General features: G+C 44.8%; 2 protein-coding genes across 3 annotated transcripts; one reads left to right on the top strand and one right to left on the bottom strand.

Annotated features, from left to right (window-relative positions):
* On the top strand, nucleotides 1–25,524 carry LOC117895853 (band 7 protein AGAP004871). Its single transcript, XM_034803819.1, has 10 exons — nucleotides 1–1,007; nucleotides 3,372–3,407; nucleotides 4,431–4,540; nucleotides 4,665–4,737; nucleotides 5,087–5,169; nucleotides 12,360–12,563; nucleotides 13,641–13,696; nucleotides 15,228–15,408; nucleotides 15,471–15,680; nucleotides 25,501–25,524. Exons 1-10 carry the CDS (start codon nucleotides 512–514, stop codon nucleotides 25,513–25,515), a joined length of 1,464 nt encoding a protein of 487 aa, XP_034659710.1. The 5' UTR covers nucleotides 1–511; the 3' UTR covers nucleotides 25,516–25,524.
* LOC117895850 (tyrosine-protein kinase Src64B) lies at nucleotides 19,738–24,499 on the bottom strand. Of its 2 annotated transcripts, none has more exons than XM_034803814.1 (5): nucleotides 23,778–24,499; nucleotides 22,036–22,252; nucleotides 21,722–21,975; nucleotides 21,341–21,651; nucleotides 19,738–21,274 (listed from the first exon to the last, which is right to left on the bottom strand). In XM_034803814.1, exons 1-5 carry the CDS (start codon nucleotides 24,037–24,039, stop codon nucleotides 20,660–20,662), a joined length of 1,659 nt encoding a protein of 552 aa, XP_034659705.1. In that variant the 5' UTR covers nucleotides 24,040–24,499; the 3' UTR covers nucleotides 19,738–20,659. The 2 variants fall into 2 exon arrangements, with proteins under 2 accessions (XP_034659705.1, XP_034659706.1); XM_034803815.1 differs by having other exon boundaries at nucleotides 21,341–21,648; nucleotides 23,778–24,498.
* Nucleotides 25,525–27,187: the final 1,663 nt, after the last annotated feature.

Here is a 27,187-nt window from a genome sequence, read left to right as displayed (position 1 = left end):
AGGCGGCAGCAACACTTCGAACAGCAGCCAAGCAGCAAAGGAAAACCAGGAATCAAAGCAGCGACAGAGACTCAGAAGCAGCGCAACGGCAGAAGGGAAATGGACCCAGCAGCAGCAGCGGCAGCAGCAGCAGCAGCAGTTGAGAGTGTGAAGAAAGTGCTAGGGCAACTAGCTCTCCTCTCAGTGGTGTGTGAATTTATGTATTCGTGTTAGTGCCAGTGCCAGTGCCAGTGAGTGTGTCCCTGTGTGTGGCTGTGTACATATAGTTGTGGTTGCTCCCAAGGAAAAGCATCGCCGGGATGGCGAGGATGTCGATGCTGATGATAATGATGATGCTGCCCGCCACTACCAGACTCATTTAGTGTGTTCAAATGGAAGACTGACCTCAGCAGGAGTAGGAGCACGAGTACGAGGAGTACGAGCAGCCAAGTGGCAAGAAATCGCACTGATTGACGCACAGCAGCAGCCAGAACCAGCCGCCGCACTGGCGTCGTTTTGCGAACGCGGCCTGATGCCCGACTCGATGATGGACATGGACCATCATCAGCAGCAGCAGCAGCAGCGACACCAGCAGCCGCCGCGCATGACGATGACGGCGAGCACGAGCACCTTTGCCCCACCGGCACCGCCAGCCGCCGCAGCTCCACCGCCCATCGATCAGCGGGATCGGGATAGGGATCGGGATCGGGATCGGGATCAGCTGCATCAGCAGCACAATCACCATCAGGCCTCGTCCCCATCCACGGGCCCCATGATGCAACACCCAACGCAGCCGCCACCGCAGCAGCAGCAGCAGCAGCAGTCCAGCATGCAGCAGCAGCAGCCGCAGATACGGGAGCGGGAGAACCACCAACAGCAGCAGCAGGCACCACAGCAGCAGCAGCAGCAGCAACAGCAGCAAATTCAAGTGCAACAGCAGCAGCAGTTGCAGCTGCCCGTCGGACATCATGCGCTGATGCAGCAATCGCAGCAGCAGCAGGCCATCCATCGGGCCGAGGCGCGACGAGGTGAGCATCTGGGAGTTTCGCACACAGTTCGCATAGGAACTTGGTGTTGCACATACTGACATATAGCCTGAGAGAGGGAAAACTGAGCGTTGGCTGAACTTGTTGCACGGTCACCCCGACACCCGCGGCGGTGCCGATCCAGGCCACATTTTTCATTCAACAAACTGCAAAGAAAAAATATATATTTTAAGGCCAACAAAATTCACTTAGAGCCGCCACAAAAATCTCAAAACTAAAATCTTAAATCGAAAATCGAAAATCTAAAATCAAATCTCTGCTTCTGCATCGCTCCGCAGGCTCATCGCTTGTGAATGTTACATCTATTTTACATCTATTTTTGTTTCCAAATATTCACCCACAAAAAAACGATCGAAACGGATTTCTTCAGCTCTTTTTTTTTAGTTCACAAAATTCTGACTGAGAGAGAGAGAGAGAATGATTGTGATTGTGTGCCTGATTGCTTGTGTGTGTATCTAGCAGCATTTTTATATATATGCCAGGAGAAAATATACAGCCAGGTTGGAGCTGTACATATAGCCCCGCTGACGTTCGTAATCTCTTCATTAGTCGCCGCTGCCAGCACATAATCTGCCAGCTTAAAAAAGCGTTAGGGCCTCCGCTCGCTGCTTGCTGCCTGTGCTCTGCGCATTTCGCATGCAAAATTCAATCAAAAATTACTTAAACATATAAAGAAAGGAAACAGCAGCAGCAGTGGCAGTGGCAGTCCTACAAGCAGATCCAGACACCAGAAACAGGACTCACAGTGGCTCTGTGCCCTGCCCGTTCCCCCAGCAACAGCAGTTTGACCCATTTTCCGAGCAAAGCTTTTGCCAGGGGCTGCTGCTGGCTGGCTGCTGCTGACGTATGCGTTGATATTGTTCGGTCTGTGAGGGTGGAAAAAGGGGTCGAGGAGGCAGAGAGAGGGAGTCGGAGAGAGAGAGCGAGTGTTGAGCTGGTAGAGGTAGAGAACTGCTGTCCAACAGCCGTTGGCAGGTCATTAAAAAATTATGACCACACATTGTTTTCCCGCCGCCACCCCCCCACACAGATTCCAGGCATATATTTAGCACTCTTTTCTGTGTTGTGCTGTCCTGTAACAACAATTCATTAAAAGCAGAGAAAATCAAGCCTCAAGCAAGCAAATAAAACACGCAAATACTCCGGGGGCAGGCAGAAAGACAACTTGCTTCAATTATTAATGGTTGATTCAATCCACAGAGGAATCAGGTCAGGCAGCGAGGCACAGGCACAGGCACGGACTCAGCTCGGTCCCGGGCCGGGCAGCAGGTGAAAATAATTAATTCCACAGCCATTGCTTCCATTCACCTAATTGCAGCAGCAGTCCGAGTCCGTGCTCTCGGCTATCTTCAGCATCGCTCGCCATCTGAGTGGCTGCCAATTTCCATTTCTCTCTTTTAATGGAGCGCAATTTAGCTATAAATCTATTAAGGTGCCGCCTCAAGGCGACTCCTCTGCCTTCTCCTACGCAGGGCACATCTCAATCGCAATTATTTCGAAATCAATTCCAATATAAAAGTTTTTTTCCCTTGCTGCTGCTGCGGCTGCTGCTGCTGCTGCTCTGTGGCTGTGGCTAAGAGGTTGTTTGGCAGCTTGTTGGCTTAGCCAGCGGTTCCATTCCGTTTTGCCTCGAAACTTTTTCCTTTTACCAGTGTCGCCTTTTCATGTCCATGACTGTGTGGGTGTGCATATCTGTGTGTGTGTGTGTGTGTGTGTGTGTGCCTGTGTGTGGCAGCTCGTTAAAAACACTTTGCTGACGTCGTTGTGGCGGCTGGCTGGGTGTTGGCATTGTGGCAACTTTGCGATGAACTGTAATTGAAACTGAAACTGAAAATGCAAAAGCAAAAGCAAACCGCGCTCCGCTAATTGCCAGCGTTGCAGCGTGTGGCATGCCCCCCAATGCTGCAGTGGCACTGACAGTAAATACCATTTAAATGTGTGGCATGAATAATTTATGATTTTACGCCTTTGGTTGTAGTTTTGTGTCTTTCTTTTGAGTTGCGTTTAGTTTGTGCATGAACCCCATACCCCAGCCCACCCCACCCCAACCCACACCCACACCCACAACCCGCTGCATGTCTGGCATGTAACCTTCTATGGCTATGTAGATCGCAGGATCACTTCTCAGTACACTCTCAACACTGAAACGAAATAAGGGGAGCGACACCAAGAACCAAGAACCAAGAACCAACCAATCAGTCAGTCAATCAACCAATCAAACAATCAGCTCCCAGCGACAGCGACAAATCCCACAACGAATTGGTGCTCTGAGCTGAGGAGCTGCGATCCAGCCAACCGACTCCCGATTAATTACTCTTTGTTATTCGATTTATCGTATTCTTGCAGATACACAAGCAAAACATTCCCACGGATTTCTCTATTGTAAGTCGCACAAATTTGGACATGAAAAAACCCAAAGAACCAAGTTCCAACCCCCAAAGCAACAGAAAAACCAAACAAAAAAAATAAAACAAAAATGAAAAAAATTTGAAAAAGAACAAAAAAAGATTCCCACATATTCCCACATACACAGACACACACCTACACACACACACACACACAGCAATTGTTCCATCTTCTACTATAACTTCTAAACTTCCAACTATCTATAACTAAAAACAACAACTAAAAACTATCTATGACTAATATTTGATAGCAAAACATTTCATTTTATTATATCTATAATTGTTATAATAATCGTACATCTCTCTCTAACTCTAACTCTAACTATCTCTCTCCTTGTTTGTGTTTGTGCTTCGATGTATTTTTCAATGTTTTTTTAACCCCCTCCCCCTCTATGGGCCGCCCCCCAAGTATGCTTAAAATATATATGTATGAATATATCCTTCCTGCCACACAACATTTTTGGACTTTTACGAGCAGGCGAGGCGTGGAGGTGCGCGGGGCCTCAAGTATCAATAGGCAGAATGGGCGACTTGTTGCCAAACACAACAACCACAATTCTCACATCTCTGGACACAGACTACAAACTACAAAACTCTATTTTTTGGCTTCAACTTTAAGGCAGGCGAACCACTCCCCCATACCCACCCACTCTCTGTATTTTTCCACCGACATTCAGTCTGCGATTTTTGTATGCGCCACGCGGACGCTTGTCTCCCTTTTTGTTGAGAATAAAACACATTTTATGCATTACTCATGCAAAAGAATAAAAACAGCAACAGCAACAAACAAAGAAAAACGAAAAACGAAAAACGAATGGAACGAATTGTGAAACGAAACGAAATTTGTGAACTTAAGCCTTAATTTGCAGCATTTGCTTTGAGCACTTGATGCCAATGTTGCCCAGCCCCACCCCCCACGAGTACCCGCTGTGTGTATATCCATCCATACCCCCCGAGTATACCGAGTTTAAGTGCAATTTCTTTTCACGTTCTCTCACAGCGGATGAGGAGATCAGCGACAAGGCCTCAACATGCGGCAAGCTTCTCATCTTTCTCTCCGTGGCATTGGTGATAATGACGCTGCCCTTCAGCCTCTTCGTTTGCTTCAAGGTAAGTGCCGAGTTCTGCTGCCAGATTTCGATTTAGATTCTGTAAATTTCTATATTTCACGACCTTCTCTGCTGCTCTGACACTTTCCATTTGTTTTACTTCACACTCCACATCCACGTTGCAGGTGGTGCAGGAGTACGAGCGGGCGGTTATCTTCCGTTTGGGTCGTCTCATGCAGGGCGGTGCCAAGGGTCCAGGTGAGTGCAGCTGCCGCAGAAAGGAAGGCAGTGTGGGGTAACTGGTGAGTGGGTAACGGGGTAACCGGGTAACGATGCCATGCAAACTTTAGTGCCGACGAATTTGTGTTAATTGCTGCACTTGCTCCAAATTAGCGCCGCCTCTGGGCCGTGTGTGTGTGCTGACTCTTTGCCGTGGCAGCTGCTCGGCTGCCGCATGCTGCTCCCATTCCGTGTGGGTGGAGACAGGCAGGAAGAGATTATGCAAAAGTTTTCCCGTGGCACCCATGGCAGCACCCCGGACACCCTCTCCCACACTGCCTTTCGCCCTCTGTAACAAGCGTTTAATGCATCTTGGCCACAATTGCAGGCATCTTCTTCATCCTGCCCTGCATCGACTCGTATGCACGTGTGGATTTGCGTACCCGCACCTACGATGTGCCCCCACAGGAGGTAAGTGCTGCCCTGCCCTGTCCTGCCCTGCCCCTGTGGCAGTTGCAGCAACCATTTTGCGGCTGCGGCTGCTGCTCTCTTTTTTTTGTGATATTGTTGTTGTCGTTGTTCTTGTGTTGTCCAAGCAATAACGATGCAAATTTTATTTATGTACTTTAAAAACACCCCGAAACCCAAGAACCCCCCAAAAACTACACACACAGACACACACCACACACACTTGACAAGCTAAAACGATGTTAAAAACGAAGTAAAGCAGAAACCAATTAAACTTTTAGCTGCAGCCACAAGTTATTCCAGCAAACACTTTTGTTAACACCAAAAGCACTTTTTCGTTTTTGTTTCTGGTGCAAAAGAGAAAAGACACTCGACACGCACACAGATACAGAACACACACAGATACACACACAGAAAGAGCAGAATCTGTTGGTGGGATCCGCCGCAAGAGCGAGCAGAGCGAGAAGCAGCAACGGAACATGGTCGGAATGTGTTGTGAATTGTTGTGTGGATTCTGCTGACAGCACACAGCACACTAATACACGCTACACCAATGCACACACACACACACACATAAAGAGTCTATGCAACTGGAGCGTGAATTACGCATACGCAACGTTGTTGCTCCGTGTCTCTCTGTGTCTTTCCTTCTTTTGACTATTTCCCCTCCCCCATCCCCCACCACCCTTTCTTTTTGACGTCTTCCTCCCACCCTCTCTCTATCTCTCTCTCTTTCTGGTTGTTGTACACATTGTTGTTGTTGTTCTTGTTGTTGTTGCTGTTGTCGTCGCATGTCACGACGTTTACGTTCGTTTTTTTTGGGTTTTTAACAGTTGGCTTTGGCTTTTTCCCCCTTTTTTCGTTGCGTTTTTCTTCCTGCTGCAGTCTCGCTGTCTCTCTCTCTCTCTCTCTGTCTATTTGTCTTCTTCCTCTCTATGTAAACGTATCTCTATCTACATGTCTAACTACACACATAAATCTACCATCTATATCTCTATCTCTATCTATGTCTATCTTTATCTGTATCTGTTAATGTATCTATGCCCAGCCCCAAACAACCAAACAGAAGCCACTGAGTTTCACCACTTGTATTACCACAACATTTATATCTACATTTTACATACATACTACATACATATTACATACATTTGTATGTATTTTATTCACTTTCTTTGGCTGATAGTTTATTTAATTTGCTCCTTTGCCTTACTCCAAGTTGTAGTCATTTCTCCCTGAGTATTTTTTCGGTTTTCTTTCATTTTGGTTTAATTTTTGTTGTGGCCAGAGGGTGTGCATCCGTCCTAATGGACCACTGCACTGGCAGGCACAACAGAACCACAGCCACCAGCAGCTCACACACATTTATCACACACCAATATACACACCAGCAACTTCCCTCTGTCTCTACGCTACTCTCTCCACTCTCGTTGTTGTTGTTGTTGTTGTTGGTAGTCTTTTGCCATATAAATTCTATATATATTTAAATACTTTTGTATGGTATCAACCCCCACCCCGTACTCGTACAATGTTGCAGATTTTTATTATTATTGCCATGGTAACGGTGCACTCAACCACATGACCACCAGCAACAGCATTTCCACTCCACCCACACAGCATTACCATCAGCACTTACACCACACACACACACACAGCCACACATCCCCCGCCCACCACACACACACACAAAAGATACTCGTGGCTCGCTCCATTTATTTTTGGGGAATTTTTTGCGGGCAGCGAAAGGCTTCCTCCCTTTGGCTTCACTTATTTGATCTCTTATCTGCCACCCCAACAGCCACCCATTCTGCCATCCATTTTTCATATTTTCTGTTACCTGTGTACATATTTCATTGTTGCATAAAGTGAAAGAAGAAAGGCCCCCGAACCCAATATGAAATATATTAACAAAAGAGCAGCAGAAAATTCAGCAGCCAAATGGCAAACTGAATTTAAGATCGATTGCGATGCTGCGATATAGCGGTAACTACTGTTTGGAATTTCAACATCTTTTGCTGACGTCACCCACACACACACACAGACAGACACCCACAAAAATCAAATATTACAATGCAGTTCTTTATTCGTTTTTTTCCTTCTTTGGGTTTTCTTTTTTCCCCCTTTTTGTGTCGGTTCTTTATGCATATTTGCGATTTCCGTCAGCGTTCTCTTGTTCCTCGGTTTTGCAATTTGAGTTTCAGTTTCCGTTTCTGTTCTGCATGAAGGCCACTGCAATGGCCCCTCACGATGGGTTATAGATGTGCCCCACATACCACCCAACCACTGCCCCAAAACACGACACAAATTCACTCAAAACACTCAGCCAAAATCCCACTTTAATGTGTCATTTCATTTCGTTTTATTTGTCCATTTGTTGTGTTCTTTTTGTTGGAATCCTCTTGGTATGGTAATCCGTAAATGTATTTAGTTTTTGATGTCTTTTTGAAGCATTAACTTCAAGTTATTACAATTTGCATAGTTAAAGCTCTGATTGTTTTTGCAATTAGAAATCGAAAAACAACAAACCAAAACCCAACAATAAATATGGCTAAATCAATGTCTAACCAAGCAAAAATATCAAAAAGTATCCAAAAAATCGCCGGAATGCAACTGAAAAATTCTCTAAAACTCTATCTGTCTCTCTCTCTCTCTCTGTCAGTCACATACATAAACATAAACATGTCTACAATAAATAAATACTTATGCAAAAATTGCAAAACGAATTGGCGGGGCGGGTGCGGTGTTCGAAAAAACTCTCAAGAAGGCATTGGCTCTATCTCTCTCTTACACTCACAAAACGAAACAACACACTCCACTAGCTCGCTCTCACTCACTCTCCATCTATCTCTATCTATCCATGTATCTGTCCACTTGTCTGTCAGCGTAACTCAGTCGCAGCTTGTGCCGCGTAAAGTTGCTGTTGAAATGAACGTCAAATGTTTGTTCACTGAACACAGAAGGGTGCAGCACTCACACAAACAAACACACCCAGATATGTACCTCAAACTTACGCACAAACACAAGCATAGAACATAGAGCAGACACACATTCTACCATGCCCCCAAACAGTTACAAATCACATAACTTTAGGTCTTGCTGAAACCCCAGAAAAAACCAAAGATTAACGTTAATTTGCACACCCAAAAACCTATCTATGTGTATCTCTCTCTATCTCTATCTCTCTCTCTCTGTCTAACTGTCTATCTTAATGTCTGTCTTGCTCACTCTTCTGCCACTAGGCAGCCACAAAACTGAACTAAATAACTATCCACATACTCGTACCCCACGCTCTCTCTCTCTACCTGTCTCTCTTTATATATAACTCTATATATACCTGTCTCTATCTCTCTGTCTACCTATCTCTCTCTCTCTCTACCTCTCTCTCTCTCTTTCTATATATATACCACATATATATGTATACTGATTATGTTTTTATGAGCCATGTGTAGATTGTTTTTACCCACAACTCAAAACCAGAACAGATCCCTCAGAACAAAACAGAACAAATATATTCAACAAAATGCACTTATTTGATAAGACCCTCCACTACAAACCCCACCTTAAACCAACCCCCACCCCGTGTTCGGTTAAGTGTTCGAATAATTTTGAGAGCATGCTAAATGAATATACTTACAAAAATATATTTCCATCTAAATGTCTATGCTAAAAAGCTTTCTTAAAACCAACCAAAAACCAAACAAGTACAGAACAAAATCCTCTTAAATGTTGGCCTTAACCCAAGGTTCAAGTAAATCCAAAAGGAGCAAGGAAACCATTCAATTAACAACAACATAAAACACACACAAAACACACAAAGACATAAGCAAAATGGTCACACATTAACACATGAACAGCTTTTAGTTTTGACCCAACAAAAACCAACCCTCAAACCCCTATAAAAAAAGAACAACAACAATTATTGTATTGTAAAATGAACTAATTAAATCGTTAACAATTTGATTTGTTTGAGCACAAGCGAAAGTGGACGCACGCCCCAGTAAAACGCAAACGAGTACAGAAAGAAAATACAGACACTGAATATACCTATATATATCTGGATATATCTGCTGAGCGATGGTATATCCACACATATATATGTGTACGTAGATCTGATACCAGAACACAAAGGGGCCAACTGTCGAGCGAGCCAGCAACCCATGTCGAGTTCATCTATGTGTGTTTTGCGTGGTTTAGGCTGTTGTGAAATGGAATAATGCCACACCCCCGCAAGCAGCTCCGCACGAAGGCTCCTCCACCGAGCAGAATCAAGAGCCAGAACCGTAGAACCGTCACCCGTCCCGCCAAAACGTCGCGCTTAGACACAGTCTAGAGTCAGTCCCAACCCCCCCAGCAACTGTAGACTTGGAGTGCTTAGACTCTGGGCAATAGATGCATCAATTAGTGACAAGAACTAGAACAAAGTCTCTCTCTTAGTCTCTGAATCGCTGTCGTAGTCCGTGCATCAATTACCAAATATTCAAAGAAATCAAAGAACTATTTTCAGTTGATTTCATTTGCAAAAACACAACAGCAAACACCCATTCGAATAGGCTGAAACTGTGCAAATTGTAATACAAATAAATAACTTTGATTATGTTTATTGAAAACTCATTAGTTTAGGCGTTACAGTGTATAAAAATCTCGTTCCATTGTCTATGGAATATTTCATTTCATCTATCGCTATTCTCGCTCTCTTTACATATATAAATATCATCTATCTCTATCTATCTCTCCTCTCTGTCTATTACCGCTCTCATTTCTATGATTTCACCATGAAAATTCCTGTCTTGTGTCTTTTGTGTTCACCCTCTGGCCATGCACAGCAACACCAACACACAGAGAATTCTATTTCTCGGTACAGACTATAAAATGCATTCAATAAGCGCCTTATCCAAGCCAAAACACGCAGACACTCACACAGAGTCACACACACTTTAATCACGTAGCCAACCACCCACTGAGTACCCCACTGAGGCACCCACTGAGCCTACCCACTGACTATTGTTTGCAATAATAAGCCAGTGCATTGTTCTAGCCAAATTGATTTAGAGTTTGTGCACAGACGGTTGCATAGAGGCTTTTGCTTATTCGTTCCTATTCATAGTGGAAGGAACTGTCCGTGATTATGTGCAGGTAGGGCCAGGGTTTTGTTTTGTTTGCTCTGCACAATTGCAGGGAAGATTGAATTTGTCGATGATTTGTTTGTTTGGGGCATATTTAAGGTGCATTCTGCTTAAACCTAATGAAGAAACTTCAAGCAAATGTGCAAACAGCAAAGGGAGATTGCCACTCGGGATATTTGACATAGTTATTATTCGCATTTTGATAAGGGAACTGCCAGAAAACACTGCATAGATTGTTCAATTAACTTTAAGCCTTTGACTCTTAGCTTTGTTATCCCCAGCAGTTTGACTTCTTCTTCCATTTTCTTGGGATTTTCGTGCACACTTCAGTACCATTTGGTGTTGGCTTTCTCCTTAGCAGCAGCTTAAATTCTCATTGAGTGCTGGAACTGCTGGAGCGAAGATTAAATCAAGAAGTTTCCCCCTCAAAGGAGCCAGAACAATGCACATTTAATCTTGGAATTTTCACGTTTATATCTGCTGTTATTTTGGGTAATACCAAAACGTGTTCTCCTCTGTGTTCCTGCTCGAGTTATTTCCCTGATGCACAGCGCAATCTTCTTGATGTTTCACATTAGCATAAGGCATATCTCCTCCACTTTGGCTTCCTCAGCTTCAAAACTTCTCGCATCAAGCATTCGCAGTGTTGCCCAACAAGTCTTCAACTTCTATTGCTGCTGCTGCTGATTTTTATGGCTAAAATGTTGGGAAATTTGCGAGGCCAAAAGTTTGAGGCAAATGGCAGAGCAAAGGAGAGCTCTTAGAGAGAGCTGCTCAAGCACAAGCGATGACACTAAACAACATTGACACCACTAGGCTAGGGGCCTTTTGGAGAGCACCGTAAAAAGCGGTCTAGACTACGCCGAACAATGTTTGGGCAGGTCGTAAAATGTCAAACGCTTTGTCTGTGGAGCGGAAACTTTTCCCCAGCGTATATTTGGGAGTGTGTAAATAGTTTTGGCATAAGTTTAGCCAACTTATGAGCGGGGGAAGGCTGTGCCTGTGCGGCCAAAGAGCCAAAAGAACACGAAAAATGTGAAAATTCGATTTGGGCTTCATGGAGCGCAGCGGACAGACAATGGGTGGAGCCACGGAGGCGAGTCAACTTGCCCTGCGGTGTGGATAACCCTACCCTAAGTGTACATAAACCCACGCCCCTACACCCTGCCGCCCACACGCCCTGCTAGAATTTAAGACAAACATTTTCTGCAAACAATTCCAAGACCTTTCTGATGTTTGAGTTTCGATTCGCTTTTGAGTTTTACTTCTTTTCGGCTTATGATTTGCGCCTGAACCTCCGACACACACACACACACACACGCACACACATGCATAACCCCAACGTGCCGTACAATAACTTTACTTATACACTGTAACTTCAAAGCTCTTGAGTTGCGCTTCACTTTGAGCCGCTATATCGCACATCGCCAGTCGCCCGTCGCCGTCGCCAATTGCAAATTGCTAGGATAACTCGAGGGGCTCTGGATAAAGTTCAACGTTGAATGCAACGACTTTGCACGACTTTTGCCACACACACAAAGCTATAGATACAGATGCAAATACAGCTACAGATATGCAGATGCAAATGCAAATGCAACACAGATGCACATGTCTCATAGATGCAATAATCAAAGTGGAAGCCCGCCCCTCTCCCCCCTGCTTTTGTGTGTGCTTCTGTGTGCCGCGTTTTGGCATTGTCCTGCTCCGAAATGGCAAAAGTTTTTGCACTCCCTGCACTTAGTTCTATTAGAGAAGAGCGGCGGCAGCCGACAACGTTCAAGTCAAGTGCAATTCGCATTCTATTTTATCACTCTCGGGCCCAAGAAGTGCACAATTCTGCACAGATACAGATACAGATACAGATACACCCTAGCGTTAGCCACTCGTTTTGTATCTGTCTGTTGTATATGCAAAGATACTTTTCTCTCTCTTTGTGCATATTTTATTTTGTGTTGTGTTCGGCAACAACCACAATTAACAATAAAACAATAAGAAGAACAAAAACAATAGAGAGAAGAGAAGAGCAAAAGGCTAAAAAAGCAAAACTATGTCCCTACCCACTGCATCTTGTAGGTTCTCACAAAGGATAGCGTTACGGTTTCGGTGGATGCAGTGGTTTACTATCGCGTATCAAATGCAACGGTCTCTATAGCGAACGTGGAGAATGCTCACCATTCGACCAGACTACTGGCACAGACTACTCTACGAAACACAATGGGAACTCGGCATTTGCATGAGATACTCAGCGAGCGTATGACGATTTCCGGCACAATGCAGGTGAGTTCAGACCCCCATGAAGCCCCGCACCAAGTCCACAGCTTGGAGTGCACAAGGAGTGCCAGACCCTACAGCACCGCGGAGCAGCAGCCTTCTTCCTCCACTAATTTACTTAGTGGCCTCCGAAACAGACAAACAGACAAGCAAACAAACAAACAAACGTACAAACTGGGGAAATCCGGCAATGATGGATAAGTGCAGTCAGAGAGGCAGAAAAGTCAGCAGCCAGCCGGGGGAGGAGCAACTCCCAGTGATTCCCTGACAGATGACATTCCACTCGCTGGCTCCTAATTATGCCGCAGAGCAGACAGACTCTGCCTTAAAGCCTTACAGTTTTTCCTCCAGTTAAATATTAATTGCAAAATTCAGCATCTGCCAAGGGCCATGCCACCACGTCGCACCCCGCCTCGCGCCCTCTCTGTAAGTTTTCGTGCCTGGCATACAATAATCTGACTCTAAAGCGCTTTTTCATAGCTGAAAATTGAAAAGTGAGGCTGGAGTGAGGGTTGGGAAGTGCTGCAGGGGATCTGATCCGCATATCTTAGCCGCCAGGCAGCCAGCGGGCACAGATGCCAACTTAACCCAAATTCTATGGCATGCCCTGGCATGCTGGGAGCGGGTGCTGTGGCTGCTTTATTCTCTTTCTCTTTATTTATTTATGCTCCGCGCCATATGAAAAATAGTTCAAAATCAGGCAACATCTCGAGCAGGCAGCCAGCCACGTCGAACATGTGCAAAATGCCAAGTTGCCCCCCAACTCCCTTTGGCTGCAGCTGCCAAGTGCTGCTGCATTTTCAGCTTTTTCCATTTTCCATTTGCCATTTCAAGGATGTGCTGCTGCTGCAGCGACCCACAAACAATGCGCTGAAAAATGCCATGAGGCGGAGGGGGGTGCAAAACCAAAACGAAACGAAACTGTTAACGACCTGAAAAACGCGTGTAAACAAAAACTAATGTATTTTTACTGCTATTTCTCACACGGCTCATCCATCCAACAACCTGCAAACCTGCAACCTGCAACCCAACCCCCAACCAACCAACAACCACCTGGCTCCACCGTCCTCCAATCACAAACAGGTTCAACTCGACGAAGCCACCGATGCCTGGGGCATCAAAGTTGAACGTGTTGAAATGTAAGTAGCACAGCTCCCCTCTCCCCCTCTCTCTTCTGCGCCACAGACCAACCTGAAAAGGTTTCTATGTCAAGCTATGAAAATATAAATAAACTTTTATAAACGTTCTGCCGCACATATATTCGGCCATAGCCGAAGCTGTCACACACTCTAAAGGGGAACTCTGTCCTCAAACTTTTTGCTCATAAGAGTTAAGATAAGAGTTTGGTTTTGAAAGTTAAAAGTGTCACCGCAACGGCAGGGGTTGTGTGTCGAGGACTCACTGTGGTGTTTAGTGTTTATTTTGGTTTCATTCCACTAACCTAGAGCCTGAGGATAGGCGCAAAACTGACACAAATACGAGTATTTGAGGAGCTTTCAAGAAAAAGATTTAACAGTTTGAAGTCGTTTTTTATTGACAACTCTTGGAAAATATATTTAAAATATTTATTAGCTATATTTTAGATACTTAATTGCTACAAAAGAGCTCTCCAGGCACATCATTTCATACCATTAATCAATTATTCCAAAAGTGATTACATTTCAGCTGAAAAGTTATCCAATTTTCACCTCAGGCTCTGCCTTTTTTTCCACCTACCAATCAAAGTTACCGCAAAGTTCACCCTGGGGTTCCTTTCCACATTCCACTCTGCCTATAAGGCATTCATCCAGGAGCAACCGTATTCCATTCCAACGTCAGTTCCATTAGCATTGTCATAGCATCGGCAAGGCCACAACACTCCCATTTTCCAGGCACTTTTCTCTGCTCCTTTATCGCAGTAATGATGGAGAAGCCATAGAGTGGGGGAGTGGGGGAGTGGGCTGTGGGAGCCTGCCACTGCCTGCCCTTTGTCTGCTGTCACAGATGCCCTGTTGTGGCAATTTATTATTTGGCCGCGCGGGGGCCCAAGCCCAGGCCCGGGCCAAGTGGCTACTTTGTCAGCTTCAGCTTTGCGCAGGGGGAAGTGTGACGTGGGGCGGCACGTCAAATGTCTCGTGCATGGAACGAACAACAATATAGCTGCTGGTGGCAACAATACCATGTCTATGCTGGTGTGTTGGCCATGTTACAACAGCTGCAACAACTTGACGCGTTGACGGCTCTCCTGCTGTTGTTGTGGCCATGTTGCGGCTGCTACCTTGCTGGCTCCTCCCCCCCAGCTGTTGTGTCCTACATAAATGGTTTTATTTTATGACAGTTGGTAAATTTTTCATTTAATATCTGTAGGTACCCTCATGGGTATCGGGGCCAAATGTGTTATGACATTAGATCAGCTGCTGGTCCATCATTATCCCAAATGGCCAATAAAATGGGAGTGAAATGGGATGCGGTCCAATCGATTTATAGCAGAGCCAATCCAGCAATCATTAATAACCAAATAAGCGGGAATATTTCAGCGAATATTTAAGATATTTTTCATATAATTTTAATGGCGTTTTCCGAGGACTTTTGAGCCAAGACCGGAAGCATTATAGTTATAAATCGAGCGCACTTGATCCTTCCTGTCTGCTAATCTCGTTTCCTTTTCTCTTGGCTGCTCGAACAATACAGCAAGGACGTGCGTCTGCCCGTGCAACTGCAACGCGCCATGGCCGCTGAGGCGGAGGCTGCCCGTGAGGCACGCGCCAAAGTCATTGCCGCCGAGGGCGAGCAGAAGGCATCGCGGGCGCTGCGTGAGGCATCCGAGGTGATTGGCGACTCGCCGGCTGCCCTTCAGCTTCGGTATCTGCAGGTGAGTGCAGTGATTCGTCTACCCATTGCTATGACTGTCACTTCCGCTCTCTCCTTTGACAGACACTCAACACCATTTCTGCGGAAAAGAACTCGACGATTGTGTTCCCCCTGCCCATCGATTTGATAACGTATTTCCTGAAGACCAATGAAGCCTCCACCCAGCGGAAGGCGGCCAATGCCAGGGATGCCCTCGGCTATACGCCGCCTCCACTGCATCTACCGCCTCAGCAGCAGCAATACCAGCAGCAGCCGATGTACCCACAGCAGCAGCCAATGTACCAGCAGCCTCAAGACCAGCAGATGCAGCAGCAGCAGCAACAAGCGCAGCAACAACAAATGCAACAACCGCAGCAACAGCAGCAGCAGCTGCAGCCGCAACAAACTCCGCCGCTGCAGCAGCAGCAACAGCAGCAGCAGCCGCCAATGCAGCAGCAGCAACCAATGCAGGCCCAGCCGTATCAACAGCAGCAGGAGCCGCAGCAGATATCCTCGGCCATGTAAGACGACTCATGGGTTCCCAGGGAATCAAAATCTAGTTTGTAAGACCCATAAGTGCGTTTAGGGGCTGCTAACCAACAGCAGCAGCAGCAGCCCCCACGAACAGCAGATGTAGTTGCAACATCAAGCAACAGCAACTGCAACAAAACCCAGATCTGCCCCCGACCAACATGTAGCACCAGGAAAGGCCACTCATGGATCTGAGGCTGGACACTGGACGTACATGGGTTCAGGGGGCACTAGTTGTAAGTGTTTTTGAAGCAGATTATTTATATATTGTAACAGGATATTGTAGGGATATCCTAAAACTGGCATAGATTAGCTAAACATTATTATGTATTATGTTTTTCGGTTGTTCGGACTTCAAGGATCTGTACTGGATCTGTGGCCCGCGCTCGTGAGAATTCTAAAACCAACCAGTTCTGAGAATACGGAGAATTTGCTGCAACAAATTTCCGGATAGTTAGAAATGGTTGGTTTGGTTTTGTATTCTCCCAGCCAAGGTCCCCAGTCTCCGCAGGCACCAAAGTCATTCTTAATGTTTCAAACTATTCCAATAACCAATCACAATAGTTGAATTCTTGTATTTAGAATGTACACAACGTGTACGAAAACGAATGGATGGTTGGGTTAGTCCTACGTGCACCTAGGATTATTCCAACCGAAACGAACTCCGATTTGATGTCCATTTTGGATGTCGCATCTGCTCCAGCTGCAGAGGTGGTAGCCATTATGGAGGGACGATCGACAAAACAATAAATAAAAGTAATACGAATTTATTGTACATACAATAAACAATACACCCAAAACTGTTCACCCAGTATACGTAGGGACCTAAACTCTATACACATATTGGACAGTCAGATATCGTTGCTAAATAGCTAATTCATACTCCATAAATACATTCGAGTACCAAATATATACATATTTGTATTAGTAGTAGAATATTGAAATACTATATCGTATCGCACAAAAAATAGACATTTTATTCTGAACAAAACATTCCCTCAAAACATAAAGATCCCAAACGATGTGTTAGACGTACACACAATTAGGAACGTTGTATGTAAAATTGGTGCATATTGTATTTGCATTATTATGGATTCATTACTATTCTTATTAATGAAACAAAGCGAACACCTAATATAACAATAATACATCTATATACAGATATACTATATGGCACATGTCTTACGTACATATTATGTACAATTTTGCCTTTGAACAATTTTTAAACGGAACGATTTCATTATAATATATACAACTATACATATAATAAAATAAACAAAGAAACCGTACAATAAAAAATTTCAACTTTTTTGGTATCCAAAAAAGCAAAAAACCCCAACATTCTGCATGATTTTGTTTTATTTTGGGTCTCTTGCCTGCACATCAGGTATGTTTAAAAAGCACAGCATACTTTTGGGGTTGGGTTAGTTTTAAAGTGGGGCATACTTTCAGGCTGGCACTGTCAGGGTTTCATATTACAAAATAGCTTAAAACGGCTAATCCTTGTGGTCCTTGAAGTCCTTGGAGGACTCAAACGATTCATGGGACTCTTCCGCTCACGAGGACATATAGCACGTCCTGGTCGGATGTGAAATGGCCATAATATAAAAATTATATCCTTAATCCTTGATGTCCTTGATGCCAAAATGATGCAGAAAGATCAGGATAGTTGTCCTGATTACGAAAAGGTGCGGCACGTCCTGATCAGGCAACAAATGGCTAAGATATAGAACAATTACATTTTGAGATTTCAAAAAAACCGCCCAGTTTAATAGCAGCCAGCTCTTGATAGGAAGGAGAAACATAAAACCAGCTACCTGCTGCTGATTTATGTTCGCCTAGTACTCGGTCCGAAAATTGCCATTTGAACGAAGCAATTTCCACAAACAATTAAACAACAAGAACAGTGGCGCCCCCAACCGTTAGCGGGAAATTCTGGAACTACGATTTTTTAGTTCCAGCCGTGGCCGTCATGATCGTGGGGCGCCACTGGTTTTTTCCTTCAACAACTGTTGAAATTGCTTCGCTCAAATGACAATTTTCGGACCGAGTACTAGGCGAACATAAATCAGCAGCAGGTAGCTGGTTTTTATGTTTCTCCTTCCTATCAAGAGCTGGCTGCTATGAAACTGGGCGGTTTTTTTGAAATCTCAAAATGTAATTGTTCTATATCTTGGCCATTTGTTGCCTGATCAGGACGTGCCGCACCTTTTCGTAATCAGGACAACTATCCTGATCTTTCTGCATCATTTTGGCATCAAGGACATCAAGGATCAAGGATATAATTTTTATATTACGGCTATTCCACATCCGACCAGGACGTGCTATATGTCCTCGTGAGCGGAAGAGTCCCATTAATCGTTTGAGACCTCCAAGGACCTCAAGGACCACAAGGATTTGCCGTTTTAAGCTATTTTGTCTAATAATATCTGAAAAAGAATCTTATTCATAATAAATATCTGAATAAAACCATCAAATTAATTTAGTTATTACATATTTTTCCATTTTATTATTTATTATCATTGTTAATTGTATTATTATTATGCATTACACACCAAACCGACTCAACGGACACATTTCTATCATCATTTTACATCAACTAAATTCTTCAGTTTTTATATCATACCTCGCATATTCGCATCGGGAACTCTTCTCGTCTATCCATTATACAAATTAAACGATACTTTCGATTTGTTAGTTCTATAATTATTCATCCTTCATTTGTTATGTGTTGTTTATAATATTATAATGCAATTACTGCATAGCACGCTTGGTCGGGGCGTTGCAGGCGGCACGTCTACCCAGGCAGAGGCTTAACGATTTTGAAAATCTTTCAATTTGATTGCCGCTGTATTTTGTATATAAAAAAATGTTGTGAAATTGTAGTTCTTGTTGATGCCTTGCGTGCCACCTGTACCACCGCCTGCCACCAGCTGCTGCTGTTGCTGCCGTTGCTCTTGCCACATTGTATTATTATGCAATTGAATTTGCCTTTACGTCTACAGTTTATGTCAAGTTTATATACAAAAATTCATCAACTACGCTAAACAATTTCAGTTTTGCCTTTGAATTATAACAATATATTAATTACTCGTAAATTATCTGCAATGATTCCGTTGTGGTTGTGGTTCCTACCTTGAATGCCATTTCATACAATGATTGGTTGTTCTTTTTCTTGTTCTGTGTGTGAAATGCCTCGAGTTCTTTACAAATACATTTATGTATACTTTCAATACGAAATGCTAAACTTTGGTTTTATGCTACAGAATGTGCACACAATGGCCAACACAATATATATATATATATGTATATAGATATGCTAGACGGTAGTCGGTAAACTAAAAAACTATAACAAAAGATATTAAATAAATTAGATCAAGTGCATCCTCAATTCAAGTGCATCCATCTCTGTGTGTGTTTGTTTGATTTGTGTAGCTAAGTGATTGATTGATAGATATTGATATCGATAGAGTAACGCTATCATTTTTGTTGAAACCCTTGAGATAGCAGTTTATCCATATGGCTATTGATCGATCGGTTTGCTGCACACGCAAGGAACAGCGGGTTCTGGACAGAGAGAGAGAGAGAGAGAGAGGAACTAAATGCGGGCCAATGCTGCAGGATTTTGCAGGATCTATGCTACATGGACAGTGCCCAATTATTGCGTGTGTGTTTTTGTGTTTTTGTGTGTTTGTGTGGCTTGTGCTTAAGTATACAAAAACGAAAAGTAATTAATAATTTTGGCATAAACTTAAATGTACTCTATAAACATTCATTGGTTTAATCGCTAGCAACGAATCTGAAATGCGTTTTCCGTTTGTAATGATTTGTACAAAATGCAATTTGTTTTCTTAGCCTCTCAACTACTCGGAGGAAGCAGCAAAATAGTATTCATATTTGTTGTCTGTTTCTTTCATAGATAGATAGGTCTGGTTGACATGGAAGTAGGAGACGGAGACGTGGGGCCGCCTTATAAGTAAATGCCATCATTGGAGTTTCATCATTTAGCAACAATTTCAAAATACACAAGTGTCGTGATTGATTGATTTGAGTTAAATAATACTTGGCTTAGTCGATATAAAGTCGCGTGTACACATGGAAAGTAGAGGGGGAAAAATCTATTCAGCAGAGGGCGGAGTAGCAGGAGTTCCAAAGAGTTTTGAGTTTGATTTGTAGATTGGTTTGGTTTGGTTTTTCCTTTTTTGTTTATACATAAAATGCACCTAAGGACCGTTTAAAGTAGCATTAGCGTTAAATCGTTAGAGGCTGCTGTGTATTCGATAAGAAATTCAATTTTCTTCGGCCCAGCTTCTGCTTTTGCTTCCGCTTCCACTTCTTGTTAAGCTTACAAAACTAGTTAAATACTTGCTATTTCCATAGTACATACATTTAGGTATATAAATTATAAAATAGTTTTGCGTGTAAAATATAAAATTTTGTGGTTTCTTTTTTTGTGTGTTTTTGCCTTTGTTTGGTTTTTCTGTTGGTTGTTTTTCTCAATTGTTGTTTGAATACGCTTAAACACATACATTTAGAGTAGAGTTTCATTTAGTTGCATGTCTGCTGGTTGGTTGGTTGGTATGCAACGATGCCATTTTAAAAAGTCTTACGAATTATAGTAAATATGCATATAAATGTATAATATATGTATAACTTTATGTACTATATATGTGTTGTATGTTTGCGTGTGTGTTTATGTGAAGTGGGGGGTGTGTGTGGTGTGTGGTGTTTGGGTACTCCTCTTAGTCTTGCACCTCTCGATACGGCACCTCGGACGTGACCGAGAACGACTCAAAGTAGTGATTCAAGAACTCAAAGGTCGGCCGCTTCTCGGGCACCGCATCCCAGCACTGCAGCAGCAGCTGGTAGATGTTGTCGGGGAAGTAGTGATTGGTTGGCTTTGGCATACGGAAGCCGCGCTCGATGTTCTCGATCACCTCGCGACTGTGCATGCCCGGATAGGGCACCTGTCCGTACGTGAACAGCTCCATCAGCAGTATGCCGTAGGACCAGACATCCGACTTGATCGAGAACTTGCCGTAGATGATGGCCTCGGGCGCCGTCCACTTGACGGGGAAGCGGGAGCCCTGCTTGGGACAGTACTCGTCGTCGGCAATGACACGCGCCAGTCCGAAATCACAAATCTTCGCCACATTATTATCGGCAATGAGAACATTGCGGGCCGCCAGATCGCGGTGGATGAGCAGCTTGGACTCTAGATACTCCATGCCGCTGGCCACCTGCGTGGCTATATAAATGAGATCCTCAAAATGCAAGTAGCGGCCATCGCCTTCGCGTAGAAAGTCCAGCAGGCTGCCCTTGGACATGTACTCCTGCACAATGTAGATGGGCTCCTCCTGCAAAAGGAATTCGATTCGAGTGTTAGAAAGTTGTTTGAATGGGAATTTAATGAGAGTTCCTACCTGCGAGCAAACTGCGTAGAGTGCCACCAGGCGATTGTGACGAAACTTCTTCATGATGGCCGCCTCCTGGAGGAATGCAGCCGTGGACATGGTTCCCTCGCGCAGCGTCTTGACCGCCACATCGATGCTGTTGCGCCACTTGCCATAGAAGACCTCGCCAAAGTTGCCGCGTCCCAGTTTCCGCAGCAGTTGAATCTCCGATCGTGGTATCTCGTACTTGTCTCGCAGCTCTGGCCCCAGATCCCACATCTGTGGCTGGGGCTTGGGGCAGGGACGCGACAGTATGTGACACAGGCCGAGGGCATTTTCTTCTCAAGAAAGGAAAGCAAACAATCATTAATGACTTCCACTCTTGAATCTCTTATCGAACTCAATACTCACTGCTGTAGGCCATGACCAGAGCCTGGAGCGAGGGAAATGTCTGATTGGTGGCTATGTAGTAGCCGCCATTGTCCAGCGGCTTGATGCGATAGTGCTTCACGTGGTAGCCGCGTCCATCCTCCCAGTCCTTCACCGACAACGAGTAGCCATTGGGATTGTGTTCGGAGGGGCGCACCAGGAATGTGCCACGTGGATTCTCCTCCGCCAGCAGCAGCTTGTCCGCCTCCTTGCGCAGCACGTTCTCAAAGAACCAGCTATAAAGAGGATCAGGATTAGAGGAGTTTACTTTGGAGAGGGGTTTCTCCCATGCTTACTCTTCGCTGTTGACACTCCGCTCTTCGGCCACAAAGTTCAGCGGTATGAGTCCCTCCTGGCGCGTAGTCAAATTGACGACGCGCCACCAATCGGACTCGGTGTCGTCGATGACCTCCATGCGGTCGCCCTTCATGAAGCTCAGGTCGGATTCATCGCGGGACTTGTAGTCGTAGAGGGCCACCACAACGCGCTTCAGGACGACACCAGGCACACCAGCTACGGAGACAGAGAGAGAGAGAGTGGATGGAGCGAGAGTTAGTGGCAATTTTCTGGGTGTCTGGCGTCGGGGTCTGTAAATTTGATTTGCAGCCGTAAATTTGCAATTTATGGCGACAAATTGGGAAAATTCATGCTGCTCTTTTTTACATTTTTGTTGTCCTGCCTGTCGCATCCCATCAAAAGTTAATTACAATTTAGTGAGTTCAAGTAGGGGTTCGTGTTGGGTTTTGGGGCGGCGGACAGGGTGCCAAATGCAAATTGGATAGCATACTTTCTGGGGCCCCGAACAATTTAATTTTGCCGCTGCCAAGCCACAAATTTTGGCACTGACTTGCATTTGGCTAATTGATTTAGGCCCCGAATGCAAGGCGAACGCATAAATAAACTGCAGTTGTCGACATGTACAGACTTTTGTTGCCTTGGCCACTTCGCTGCCTGCCTGCCTGCCCTCCATTGGGCCATGTATTTTCATCCATTCCAATTTTCAATGCTCGTGCTGACAAAGCCAGAGACCCAAAGAGGCAGCACAAATCACTGCCCTGGCCAAGCACTCAACCTCTCTCGGCGCATTTGATGGGTTTACACGACCTAAGCGGCTTTAACGGGGGCCCCGCCTATGCCATGCCATGCCAGGGATAGGAACTGCTGTCAGAGCTAATCGTTTGCATGCGAGGTCTAAGCGGGAGCAGCGAAAAGCCCCATGACAGGTCACATCAAAATAATATGCCATTCAAAAATAAAACGAATGTAGAAACTACTAGCAGTACATTTACCCATAAGATGTCAGTGCATTCCCCAGAGCATTTCTCATCCTCCCGAGTACATATTGTCTGTTGTTATTTAAGTTTTGCATTGGAATGATAACTTTTCCACTTGCTACAGAAGTCATAAAGTCAGACATGGCGCTGTCAAAGGATGGAATTTCTTTCGCTTTACTCTGTTTTTATAATACAATTTCCCCCACTCTATAAAAACCACACAATGTGGTCATGTTTTATGCAATTTCCCACTCTGCAGTGGCATTAATTCAGCACCAGATGCCCCCACCAGCTTATCGTTTGTAACCCTTCGCTCGCTGCTGTGGCACGCACCCTAGAAGCTGGTCAAGGTTAACGACTGTCATCGTATTACCCGTGCAAATATGGGAATTGCGTTGCCACTGCCACTGCCGCATGCCGCAAATGAGTTTCCTTGGGTGGGCCTCCAGAGAGGGAGGGACTGACTCTAATTATGGCTGTTGCAAGTAGATTGCTGTTGGTGTTGGTGTTGCTCCGTTTGGTTGCCAACAAACACATTACGAATAAATACGCAAACACAAGGCCGCAAAAGGTTAAAGCCAATCTCTGTGGCAGGCAAAAAGTCAAATTGCTAATTAAAAGCAGAAATTACCACCTGCCTTCCTATCCGTAAACCCCATCCCCGCCTATCCGATCGGGGAATTAAAGCCCCAAACTAATTACGAATGCATGATAATGCACGAATATTAGATGGGGGCAAAGGTCTCCACTCTACTTCCACTCACTTGGTGTGGTGCGGGTCCTAATGATGTCAACGCCTGCCTTGCCGCCAATTTTCAGTGGCCCACGATGATTGGGATCGGGGGTGTAGCGCGAATCCAGGGAGCCGCCATTGTTGTGCTTCTGAACAAGGCCGCCGGCGCCAACGCCACTGCCGCTGTTGATGTGCGTCTGGCCAAAGGTGTAGTCGGACTTCTTGTAGCCGCCCGTGGGATAGGCCAGAGCCAATTCCTGATCCTGCCGCTTGCTGCAGCACTTGTTGCCCATGATTGTGATGATGGTGATGATGCTTCGATGAGTTGTGATTGCTGTTCCCAACTTTTGAGCCTTCTACTGGGTATAATTCTCAGTATTTCTGTCTCTCGGTCTCTCAGTGTTTCGTGTGTTGTATGTGTTCAGCCTTCACACATATTTGGCATTTGCGGATCGTTGTTGTTTGTTGTTGTTTTTGTTGTTGTTGTTCTTAACAATAATTAAAAGTTGTTTGTGTGTTCTGCCGTATTCCGTGTGGTTTACTTTAGTAGTAGTTTAAACTATCAGTCAAGTGGGTATTCCCGGGGGCCTCTCAGCGGGTGCCGCACGGTTCGCATCAAAAGTTGCAGTTGGAGGGCATTGCCTTGTGTGTGTTTTTGTGTGGACTTGCAGGGGTTTTATCTGTGTGTTGCTATCTGAGTGTCTGCCGATCCGCAAAAACGCATCTCGGGTATAAAAAAGGTTGTGGCTCCGCCTACTGCCGCTGCAACTCCTCGTCGGACATCTGCTGCTGCTGTTGCTTCTGTTGCTGCTGCTGCTGGTTAGTCCTTGCGGTTGTTGGGGACATTGCTGCACCTGCAAAGTAAAGATAAACAAAAGCAAAAGCTGAAATTAGTTAACGTTAATAAATATTCATTAAATGTGCATTTGCCAGACAAAGGATTCCCTTCCACTGCCAGTGCCAGTCACTGACCCATGTCCATTCAGGCAGACAAGCCACAGCCGCAATGGCCAAGCAGCAGTCCTGCAATTGTCCTGCATCCGGTGGGTGCTGTCTAAACGTTTTTGGCACATTATTCCACTTGACTTGGCCCCCAGTGGACGTCCATCGTAGGACAACTACTCTGCAGACAGTAACTCCCCTGCCATCATCCCTGCACTGGACCCTTGTCGGCAGATGCAACAGCAAAACTGAACTCGTGCCAGAGCTTTCGCATAGAGATGCCAAGTTATTTTTGTTTATTATTTGAAATTCCTTTTTTAAGCGACTATTTTGGTCAATTTTCAGCTGAATATTGATTGTTCAGCCCTGCCTCGATCAGCCTGTTAGCGTGTAGCCCTGAACTTGCTAAGCTGTGGGAAAAGGAGTGTGTGCAAAAGGGACAGCTAGTGTTATCATTTCAATGCAAGCAAACTGTTAACTGGCGTCAAACCGTAGAGTAAGAGAAAAGAGAGCACAGCAAGCAGTTCAAAATTAAAAGAGAGCGCAGCACTCAGCAAGCAGTTCAAAATTGAAAGAGAGCGCAACACTCAGCAACGGAAATCACAGTTATCTGCAGTTATCAGCTCTCATCACTCTGCATCAGCCAGGAGGCAAAAACAGTTGCAGTTGCCATACCAGCAACTCGCTCTCAACGATCCCACAATAGCCACAAAACAGCAAATGCAGCAGCAGGCAGCAGCAACAACAACAGTAACTGTAGTGAAAGAGACAGCAGCAACAACAACTGCAATGAGCTGCAGTGGAAGAGACAACAGCAGCAGCAGTAACAACACAACTGCAGTTTGAAATGTTGCCAGCTGGGCAGGCTCAGGCACGGCACTATCCTCTCTCCACTCCACCCCCGCTTCCCATTGCTTTTGTCTATTGACTCAAGCCTGGCAGGCATCTGTTTATTGTTCAATTGGATAATTATGGTCTCCAATGTGCGGAGTGCGAAGAGTAGCAGTGTGGAGTGTGGAGAGTGTAGAGCAGATGAGAGATAAGTACGAGCGATGGAGCTGCAGAGAGGCGTGAGCGAGGCCAAGGCCACAAACTAGCACGAGAGTATGATTATAGCTGCACTTCTCTTTCGCACTCATCCGCTTGGACACTCCCCAGGCAATTTCGATTGTTGTTGCTGCTGTACTGCTGCTGCAGTTTCACATTTTAATTGTTATTGTTGCGCATTTGTTGTGTGTCAGTGTCTGCTGTGTCTGTGTGTGTGCAGCTGCCATGAAATTGTCCCTGTCTGCTGGTAGCTGGCAGCAGGGAAGGATGCATTTTGTGGCATTAGCTAATATCCAGTCATTGTGTCGCTCCGCATGGCAGGGCATCAATTATTAAAGCCATGTTTTAGCCAGAGACTCAAGTGAGGCTCAGCCAACTGTCATGCCGAAAGCCAAACGCAACTAGAATGGCCGAGAAAAGCCATAAAATGCCAATTGAAATGAAAATGGTTAGGAAAATGTCTTTGGCTGCTGTCTAAGCAGTGGCAGAGGCACAGGCACAGTGAAGAGCGGCAACAGTCCCCCGGGTTGAGAATTGTGCCAGGATAGAAACACTCTTTCTTTGGTTACCCGTATGACATTTAGTACGAGCAGTTCACAGAACAATAAATACAAAGTTCATCTACCCAGCCGCAAGCAGTGCTTTATTCTCGATAAGCAGCTCAGCTCACTGCTTGATGTATTGATACACGTGAATGTCCTGCCCCTAAGCAGAACGTCTGCCTTTATTGTCCTCGCTCGCCCTCAACTTGATAAACACAACGTGTAACGCTTTAAAATCCACCGTTACAACAACAGCAATACAAGTTTCGTATGGATTTGGCCATAAAAAAGTCAAAGTTTATTTTTCGGCGAGTTCATGAACCCAGCCACAACAACAGCGAGAAAAGTTTCACGGAGGTCAAGCAACCTTCTCCACGAACGACAGACGAGAGGAGACCAGACGACAGAGAGAGGTACGAATGGAGAGCAGCCAAAAAAGAGAAGCTGGAATGCTTGTTGGGAAATTCTATATCATTATATCTTTATGGTTCTGGTACTGGTACTCGTTTACACATAAAATGTCACTGACTGGATTAGTCCGCTCAGAATAGTAGAGAAAGAGCCATAATAATAGATAGTCTTATGAGAGCATTAAGCTCTGGGATGGTCAAAATCTTTTGATTGTCAAGAGTGTCCACTGCTTGGGAACTAAACTGCTTGCTACAATTTTAGGAGCATTACAAAGAAGTGAAGCTGCAAAGTTTTGTTGGAAATCATATCTGTAACTTTATGATATTTACTCAAAATATCACTGTCTGGGAATCACCAGAGAAGCATCAGCAAGTAGTGTTTGGGCATTATCTACTGTTGAACTTTTTAACTGCTTTTGGTCCATGAACTGCTTGTCACAGTTTAATCTCCCTTGCTTTTACCGAAAGGGTATTCACAGTAGATACGTTCTCTTTTGGTC

The sequence above is a fragment of the Drosophila subobscura genome, chromosome J, assembly GCF_008121235.1.
Source record: "Drosophila subobscura isolate 14011-0131.10 chromosome J, UCBerk_Dsub_1.0, whole genome shotgun sequence".
Classification (NCBI taxonomy): Eukaryota; Metazoa; Arthropoda; class Insecta; order Diptera; family Drosophilidae; genus Drosophila; species Drosophila subobscura.
The sequence above is the reverse complement of the archived record's forward strand: the minus strand, read 5'-3'. Positions and strand labels throughout refer to the sequence as shown.

What these genes read in the sequence shown, in the direction of transcription:
- LOC117895853 (XM_034803819.1), top strand. Translation starts at nt 512, where the DNA reads ATGCCCGACTCGATGATGGACATGGACCATCATCAGCAGCAGCAGCAG. An exon ending in GGGCGGTGCCAAGGGTCCAG is followed by an intron (nt 4,738 to 5,086) that starts GTGAGTGCAGCT and finishes CCACAATTGCAG; the next exon opens with GCATCTTCTTCATCCTGCCC. An exon ending in TTCAGCTTCGGTATCTGCAG is followed by an intron (nt 15,409 to 15,470) that starts GTGAGTGCAGTG and finishes CTCCTTTGACAG; the next exon opens with ACACTCAACACCATTTCTGC.
- LOC117895850 (XM_034803814.1), bottom strand. Translation starts at nt 24,039, where the DNA reads ATGGGCAACAAGTGCTGCAGCAAGCGGCAGGATCAGGAATTGGCTCTG. An exon ending in CGGAGTGTCAACAGCGAAGA is followed by an intron (nt 21,976 to 22,035) that starts GTAAGCATGGGA and finishes TCCTCTTTATAG; the next exon opens with CTGGTTCTTTGAGAACGTGC. An exon ending in TCTGGTCATGGCCTACAGCA is followed by an intron (nt 21,652 to 21,721) that starts GTGAGTATTGAG and finishes TCCTTTCTTGAG; the next exon opens with AAGAAAATGCCCTCGGCCTG.